Source organism: Atta cephalotes, assembly GCF_000143395.1.
Source record: "Atta cephalotes unplaced genomic scaffold scaffold00033, whole genome shotgun sequence".
NCBI classification, from domain to species: domain Eukaryota; kingdom Metazoa; phylum Arthropoda; class Insecta; order Hymenoptera; family Formicidae; genus Atta; species Atta cephalotes.
Window position 1 is genome coordinate 3,321,045 of NW_012130097.1, and position 9,880 is coordinate 3,330,924.

At 31.5% G+C, this 9,880-nt stretch overlaps 1 protein-coding gene across 1 annotated transcript in view; it reads right to left on the reverse strand.

Moving 5' to 3' along the window:
• The window catches only part of LOC105621410, a 31,955-nt gene that overhangs the window by 21,648 nt on the left and 427 nt on the right, over window positions 1-9,880 (reverse strand). The window contains exons 2-6 of the mRNA XM_012202880.1: window positions 9,194-9,309; window positions 8,000-8,159; window positions 6,640-6,673; window positions 5,205-5,346; window positions 767-946 (exon numbers count right to left, since the gene is read on the reverse strand). Of these exons, the coding sequence (XP_012058270.1) occupies window positions 767-946; window positions 5,205-5,346; window positions 6,640-6,673; window positions 8,000-8,159; window positions 9,194-9,309 (632 nt within the window). The remainder of the gene's footprint in view (window positions 1-766; window positions 947-5,204; window positions 5,347-6,639; window positions 6,674-7,999; window positions 8,160-9,193; window positions 9,310-9,880) is intronic.

The following is a 9,880-nucleotide window of genomic DNA, read 5'->3' on the forward strand; positions in this document are numbered from 1 at the left end:
TACGTGTGTGTGTGTGTGTGTGTGTGTGTGTGTGTGTGTGTGTGTGTGTGTGTGTGTGTGTGTGTGTGTATATATATATAATTAAAATAATATGTATAAATTTACATTTTTTATAGGAATAAAATTTATAGCACAATCATATTCTATATATATATTTTTTCCATTTATACTTGGTACGTGATTAGTTAATACGCGTAATATCTTTAGATTTATCTTCACAAAAGAATATGAAAAATATCTTTGAAATCATATTTTGACAAATCTTTTACTTAGCAAAATGATTGATGAAAATGACATGGATAAGTCATTATTGATATGAACGCGTATGGATTTTTTCTTTTGTTGTGGATTGGTGTTTTCATTTAAATATAGTCAGAAAGTAAAAGTACATGACGGATATTACATTAGCTTATGTTAGCAAAGTTGATATTGATGACGATCCCTACAGTAATTGCGAAATTTAAGCAGATCTGATGTAACGCATAACAGTGTCTCTTTTCGTCAACAGATATGTCGCCATCAAATGCGTCGTAAATTACTGGCTCGTAATTAGGTTCAAGAAAAACGGATAATAAGTTTTATTGATTTTGGCTTATAGTATATAGAAGAATTGTGTATAATCATTCTTGTATAATCACACTAATAATTCCCAAAAGCAATTAGAAGAACATTCCGTAAGTTACAATCTCTATTTTGTGAAATAATTTTACGAATTTCTTTTCTTTTTTTTTCGAAAAAATATATAGAAAAAAATGCGGACATTTACTTGAAGACTAGGCGACCTCAATAACTTGGTAGCGTCTTCGCGACTCTCCAGCAACGTGGCTCGGTGCACTAAGGTTTCTGCGATGTCCCATGCCAGATCACTGGCGGCGTCTTTCGGATCCAATCGTAGCAGATGCTGCAAGACACTCAAAAAGGGTATCTCTTGTGGAGTGTCTGCGACCTATAAATGTGCTGTATTTTATTAGGCATCTCTTATGCGCAGCGCTCGATGTGCTTGTCTCAATTAGAAGCTTTAAATAGCTTTTATAAACTTTTACAGCTATACAATATAGCTTTCGCATACTCGTACTTAAATGACAAGAAAATTTAAGACTCCATATGGATTTAAGCTTGACTCGATGTAACATAAAATTTCATTACAGCAACTTCATATGGAATCATACTCAATATAAATTTCTTATATACTTTATTCTGTTATTCTTTAATTGAAAGTTTTATTTTTAGAATTTTTACACTTATCTTATTCAATTCAAATATGTGTATTACATCAATATCTTATCTTAATAGTTATTACGTTGTTAAATATGTAACTTTAAATTTTTGACGCCTAAATTTAATCTATGAAATAGAACTGTTTCCTTTTCTGTGAAAGGAAAGCTGGAGTTTGTCTACACAAATGTTGTAAACAATATCATACTACAGAATATCATATTACAGAAACAAAATATAATAAATCAATTTTAAAATACATATTTTAATAATTAAAAAATTTATATATATTTCTTTTAAATTTATTTTATATTTCTTTTATATTTATTTTAAAAAGAATCTAAAATTTTCATTGTAAAATTTCTTCTATTCTTCTATTTTTATTTGAAACTGAAATATTAAATTGATTATAGAACACAAAGGATGAACAGATAAAAATTAGTGATATAATGTGACGCATTTATTTTTAAGGAAAAAAGCAAAAAGAGCAAAAATGTCTCGCAAAAAATTAACTCCTTCAAAATTAATCTTCTGTCTGTGTATAGAAATACAACCCATTTCAGAACTTTTATTAAGCTGACAGCCTGCAAAGATTGCAGCACAATCGAAATTTACACAGAAATTTAGCTCTTTTGTTGTTAATTTATATTGCTAAATTCGATTGTATTGCTCCAGGCGATTCGAAGAAGGGAGAATCCCAATTGACCATGGTTCAATTGGACACACTATTGAAAACGTGCAATTGGACGTGAAAAATAATGTATGCTTAGAGTAAACTATATATACATAACGTAATGTAATTTATTTTCATATAATTTAGATTGCTTATAAACAAATTATTAAAAATTTATTGTAACATTTCGGAAATCAACACATTAAAACACAGAAAATGAGCCTAATTTACAAACGGACAATTACACAATTTCTTGACCTTGCTTATATACCGCAGTTCTCAAAATTATCTAGTATAAATTTATGTTTATGACTTTGCTCCTCTTAGTTATTACCAACAATGATACGTAGCATTAATATTGTTTTAGTAACCGACATGTACATTCGTGAAATGAGACGCCTCGCACATAACTGACACAATTATTCATTAAATATTTGACGAAAAATGTTTGCACATTATTCATTTCAATTTTAAAATATACATTGATGACTACCGAGAGTGATTGTTTAAATCTATTTGCAATTTGGTGAGTGATTACCGTTCTTTCGTTTCTGTACATATAATGTTACCAAGAGACCATTACTGCTTAACTCGCAATGTTAGTCTATTTTGTAGAGTTTTCTTTGTTGTATCGGATTAACTAATCATGATGGAACATAAGAAAACATTACAGGCGGATAGTCGGCACCAGGATTGCACAGATTGCAAGAGAATGTTATAGTTATTTAATTTATTTCGTTGAAGAAGACTTGAATTAAGTCAAAACGCGTACGAAATTCTATAGATATTGAAATTGAAGAGATATTATATATTGTATATCTCTCTCTATATATTGTATATCTTTCTACTATAATATTAACGCATTAATTACCGCGTTGATTCCTGTATAATTTAGTTTGTTAAATATTGAGGAGTCTGATATCCATTGTAAATGTAATATAAATTTGCCAAGCGCGCTTTCTTATCAATTAATTCAATACAAAGATATGAAGAAGGAATGATAGAGAGAAGGAAAAAAATTTTTTTAAAGAATATATTTTAATATACACTTTATTTATCATGTAATGTAATGCAGGATGTACAATATAATCTCAACCATAGACTATTAGTTCACATTCTATAATAGAATTTTTATCATAAATTTTGTGCAACATGTAGCATTGCGTTTATTAGTAATACAATTTTGTCTTAAAAATGATACAAAATATTTAAATTTCTCACTAACACCGTGCGTATATTAATAGTTCACAGTATACATGCACTGTTTAAATTAGAATATGAAAAATATTGTTGATTCACACACTATGGTTTCACATATAAACATATACCATACAGTAATTTTTCATTATATTCATTACCTAATTTAAGTTTCATAATCAAATCATGAATCATTAGAAAAAAGGAGACAGTTAACTGCACTAATCACTCAATATTTGCACGTCTCTCGATGAACGCCTTCTACGTAGCATGAGGCAAGATTATGTGATTGTCACCGATCGCAATTTCTATATGAGACATAGATCCTACGACGATCCCAATGTCCGATACTTGCTGTTGGTATCAGAGCAAACTTTCTTCTCAATATGTCGTATATCGAGATTTTGAAGCTGTAGAACAAAAAGTGCAAGTAGACTTCAAAAGAAAAATATATAATGTATAAAATGTAATAAGCAAAATTTTATAAAATTGAACAAACTTACTGTTTTTCTTACGCTTCATTTTGTTGAATTAGAACGGCGTAATAATTCACACATCGTACATTTTCTCTCTTAGCAATAGCTATTCGTCGAATCTATTTGAGCGACTGATGCTCTAACATTGATCAAAACTCCTTTTTTAAGTTTGCATCTGACTATCACATTTATCAGTGACGTATCCAATGTGAAATTAGCTTATTTTTACTTAAATATTTGAGTTAATTTTCAATGTAACTGCTGTTTACGTCAAACTATACAATGACGCATATCATAAGAACGCTCTAACCATATTAAACTTTTTTTTTTATCTAATTGTAAGGGATCGGCACCCATAACAACAATAAAATCTATCTGTTTCCATGCTTCCCTTTTAAAATATTTCAGCTTATCTTTATGACTGCGATAAAATCGCCCTTCGGAAACATGTGAAAAAACATGTTCAGACATGTTAAAACAAATGCAGCAAATCAAATGATGCATCCTCCATTCATAATAAGAAAAGATTTTTTGGGATACATTCTGTCACTGGTCAATCACTGGTCAAGAGAGATCAGAGTGACAAAATGGAGCAAGCAGAACACGATCTGATAGCGCAAACTGCACTATTAAATACGCGAGGAGAGTTTATTATATGGGAATAACATTACCGCGAAATAAGAAAATTAATTCCCAAAGCGTTTTTTTTTCAATTTTGTCGTGTGTATTCCGGAATATGATGCAAATCGACAATATTTTAGCATTAAAATTGAATTAAGTAATTGTATAGAATAAATAACACTCACAATTTTGAGAGACTTAATACTTAAGTTAAGTCTCAAGTTGAGAATAACACTCAAGTTCAACGTTTGAAATAACTCTAAATTGAGTGTAAACATTCAAATTTTATTGTATTCTACAATAGGCAATAGCAATAATGGATTAAAGAGTAGGTGTAGAAATTTACTAATCATAGTTGATTATCCTTCTCAGATTTCATTCAAGATTTCAGTTAATTTCTATGCTTACTCCTTAATCTACTACTGCCTGTTATAGAATAGGCTTTAGAGTTTTTCATAAGAGAAGTGACACCATATCCGAGAATGATTACGCGCACGCTGTGAATGTATGGCAGCGGTTCTTCATCCGAAAAATCTGGAAACGCATTAGTGACTCGGCACTAAACGCGCGCAGCAACACTGCCGTGATTACAGATTTCCTTGTCCATTTTTATCTCAATATGGCGATCACTAACGGTGAAAGCAAAATGGATAAAGAGATCTGTAATTTTTTTTATTTTTTCCAGCTTTGAAAATACGCCAGCAACAAGTACATTATCATGTAAGCATGTATTTTAATCGTGAAAAAGGAATTTTTATTCTGTGAAACCACTACGAAGAAATTCGAAATGAAAAAGACGTTAGTTTTATCGGTAATATAACGGCTCTAGCAACCCCTTAACATATCACAGATAGCATTTATAAGAAAAATTTTGGAATTTTTTTATTCCATAATTTTTTATTTACGATTTTTTAGCCTGTGATATGTTTGCATTCCTACACAGACAGAAGATTAAACACAAATATTAATCATAAGCATGTAGTGAAAGCTAGGAAATAGGAAAAACGCTGTAAGTCGCTCACTTGACCAAGGATGGCGTAAAAGACGTCTACGTGAGAGGAGAGATCAATTCCGGGCGGTCCGTGATTTGTGAGCTCCTCATCGGCCTCTTGCTGATAATCGAAGGCATTCAGCTGTACCTTCACATCCGACGCATGACTTTTTCTACAAAAACATGAATTTGAAACATGGATCTTTAAACTCTCACGTGCATCGCTTTCCTCTTTATTTTCGACTTACTCTATTTAAGCATTCTTTGAAGATTTAATTCTCAGTTCGATTTTTCTTTCACATTTCAAATAACTTTGTTTTTATTTAATATTTCAAATAAACAACGCGACCAATATTTGTGAGATTCAAGAATTCCCGTTCGACAATTTATCCCTTCATTGTATATTTTAATAACAATATTTTCCACATCAACATCAAGTTTTTTTATTGCATATTTCACATAATTGTTTATTTCACATAATTGTTTATTATGTGACAATTACAGTTTGCTTTAAAAACATGATTTTAATTTTTGATAAATTATGTTTGCCATAATTCACAGAAGCATTATCTGTACTAATATATATAAGTGCTAATTTGACTCATTTTTAGCAATGACAGCAACAATTATTTTTTTAATGCATTGAAATATATCAAGAGATGTTTCATTGGGAATTCTTCATAAAAATCTAATAACTTTTAGCAAATCCCATTTCTTTCATGAAAATACTGAACGGCATATGGAAATATTTTTTGTATTACCAACATTCCATGCATCTGAATATACTAAAATAACAAACCTCTCTCAAATCTGATACAATTTTCTTCTGTAAAAAGGGCCCTACATTTTATGTAATTGCTGAAGCTATACTATTGCTGAAGCGCTCATGTACATGTCATTTTAGCAGCAATTTGACTGACTATCGAGAATAATTTTATTGATATTTTTAGCAAGGCAAACAGTTGTAACTTAAACTATGCTTAACATTATGGAAACAGGAAAACAATTGCTATTTCCGCAATTATGATCAAAGTCTTTTCTTTTGAAGCATTTTTAATGAAAAAGTTGTAACTCTTATGGTCCGTAACTCTTATGGTCTTTCTTATTAATTCTATAGTTTCTTATATTTAGCAGAATTTGCGTAAATCTAAAATATTGAAAAAAAAAATCATGTTATTGAATAAATATTAGTATATGTATTGAATGAGTGAAATCTTTCTGAGGGAGATCTTCAAATGCAAGCTTTTGATGCTGTGAAGTTCTTAATGACACCGCTTATGCTTTTGTGTCCGGACTTCGAGTTACCGTTCGTTTTACAAACCGACGCAAGTTCGATCAGATCAATATTTTTTCACTACTTGTTACATAAAAGAATAATTTGAAACACTGTTTTTGTTTTAAATGAATAGAAATAGGGACATTGATGCCTTAATAAGTTAATACTACAAATATGACAGTGTACTCACCGCAGTTCATTCAGGATCGGCAGTAGTTTGAGACCTGCAATAGAAATCACAGTCGTGTGTCAATATTGTATCCAATCGATGAATTCAACTTGCTACATCTCATAAATCTTGCGTTTCATATATATGAGGGCTTGAATGTGGAAACAAAAAAGATGTAAAATGCAAAGAAAAAGTCTTCAAAAAATTTTTCAAATAGTAAAAAATTGTTCAAATTAAATTGTCAACGCGAAACAATAAATTAAAGTCATTACAGTCATATTTGAACGATGTTTCATATTAAATCCTCTCATTTTTCATTTGTAGTGGCAATCGTAGCCTAAAGAGCGTGACTGCTCTCTGTGTATTCTTCTTTTTCTTTGTGAGATTTAAGTGAAAATCAATACATCCAGATCACGTTATATAAGAGATGCAAAGATTAAAAGTGATGCAACTCCCGCGAAAATGGCAAAGCCCGCCAGAACACCGGGAGCCTGCATCTATGGCGTCGTCACGCCGCATGGACGCGCGTCAGAACGAACGGGTTGTCAAAACTGGAGACAGCTATGTTTCAATGCTCAGTCAAAGTCGACAACACTTTCAAAAATATAATATAATAATTTTAGCATCCGAGTCGAGACGCGTCCGCCGCAGGCGAATAGTTCTTCAGAACTGTGTTCTCTATGTCAAAAATCCAGAATTTCCATCCAACAATCAAATTTTATCTGCTCTCGGGAGGCAATGACAAACTTTCAAGAATATAAAATCCTGAGAAATTGGGCAAATGAGAGTGTAATGCAGTTGTTGGAGCGTAATCAAATAATATTGTTAATCAGTGCAGTAATTGACTGTATATATTTCCATAAAATACTCTCCAAGAGTAGCTTTGTTTGTACAAGAAAAGATTCAGTATCAACTTCACGACGCGAAACAGATCGGTATTCATCTATATAGCACAGAATTTGCAGCAATGTAATATGCAATATTACTGCAATGTTGTAGTTGATAGTCCTTGAACCCTATTGATGATGACGCGAAGCAAAAGTAGGGCCGAACTATATTAGGCCTGTTCTTTTTGGCTGAACTTTTCATCAGTTTATCTTTCTTCCTTTTCTTTCCTCTTGAGAGAAAGAAAAGGAAAAATGAACTGATGCAAAAAAAACTTTTCAGCGAAAAAGAATAGGCCTAATCCTTCCACTATGGTGTGTGCGCGCGATATTGATATAGTAGTATGTAGTGATGTGCCAATGACACGTAAATCGTGTATATGTATGTACATAAACCTGTTGCGTCAATAAAACAGACAACTTTAGGATAAACAATTAACTTAACATCTCTTTAATAATATTCGCAAAAAAGATTTGTGCTGCTCTTTTTCACTTACCGATGAATTCATTGCGAATACGTATACGGTCCTTGAGCACCGGCGTCGATATGACTAAACAATTTATGAACGCTAATAGTGCCGTTTGGTAATCCTCGGATGTTGCTTTCTGCAGCTCGTCGACCACGACTCGCAATCGATAACGCTCGCCCTTCCGCTCCTACATTTGAACATACGTAGATCAGTAACAGCCATACCTATACAAATGTCGATGAAATGTTCAAAATATTATACGAATACTCCTTGTACATGTATATCACGAAAATCGCGAGTAGTATACATCTTCGCCGACAGTAGAGGCTGTGGCGGAAAGCATTTAAGGAGCATTTATATTGACCGTAACCGTATGCCATAATCTGTAAGAATTGATTAATCAGTCGAGTATTTTCCTCTCATTCCACTGAAAGAAGGGAATACTTGAAGATGATTGGTCAATTTTTTACAAATTATGGCATACGGTTACGATATAAATTCTTCTTTATTACTCGTTAACAAGAATCATCTGGGAGAGAATATAAGGAGCGCAGTATTTGTCTGTAAAGTAAGCCTCAAAATTAAGCTCCAAGGTGAAAATATGAAGTGTTTTTCAAAAAATTTTGTTTAAAAACTAATTCAGGGTCGACCTTTGGAAAAATTAAAATTTTGGAATATATGTGAAACATTCTTAGAATATTTAATGATATTTAAATAGAATTTTTAACTGATATTTGAATATATTTAGCATTAACTGAATAAACATGGGACAATACAAAGTTTTATTTATCAAGTTGAATACTATTTTTTTATGATAAAGACGTAATGAAGTTTCTTATAGATAAATATTTGGAGATTTGCAAAAAACGCAAACAGACCTATTATTGCGATGTGCTTCGTTCTTTTGTTTGTCGAAAGGACCTTGAACCATGACTTTTACCTAAGCGTGATACACGATTACTATACAATGCAGCAATTATACGGCTAGTTCGTTTGCTTCTTCTGAAATGTGCTTCGCATACTTTTGTCGTGCTTTTTGCACGACAATTTATCGCGATCGCTTTAGCATTCGATTACATTCTCGTCGTTCAAACGTACAATTTATGGAAGAATTTATATTATTTTCACCAAATTATATTTTCGCAGACAATGAGCGCATTCAGCGGACTCAACAGTTGAATCCGCTGAACGCAACCAATATGTACTTTCAAAAATGATCACCTGATACGTGTGAAGAGTATCAATAGCTCTCTGCCTGCCGTCTTGACTATAAACACACAGCGCTGATAGCAGCTCCACGACTTGCTTCTTCACAGACGGGCATGCTGTCTCTAACGCTGCAATATAATGGTGGAATATAGGATGATCGAGAAAATACTATTAACGCTGTATTTGTTCTATCTTTATTTTATGTCTAATGAAGGATGTCACATGTCAGCACGAGATACTATTATAAAGACACCGTCGGCCTTGGGCAAATTTTCGTGATTATCAATGGGACCCCGAAGGCCCGGGAATGATTGAACGAAGACATTAGCGACAATTAAATAAATAATATAATAAAAAATTAATAATTTAATAAAAATTATAATTTGATAAAAATTTATGATTATTGATATAAATATTTCGATAATTTATTATTAAATTCGTGATTTTTTATTATATATTTTTATTATATAAACGCTGTATAAATAAGTACGCATACTTTTAATACTATAATTTCTTATATATTGCCGAAAAATTACAATTTTTTCTTTGCAATTATCATCTCTATTAATAATCAAATTCGAATGACAACATTAAAATCGGTTTTTAATCAAAATCGAGTATTATTAAGTTTTAAACCATATATATATATATATATATATATATATATATTATATATATATATATACGTAGANCGTCGAC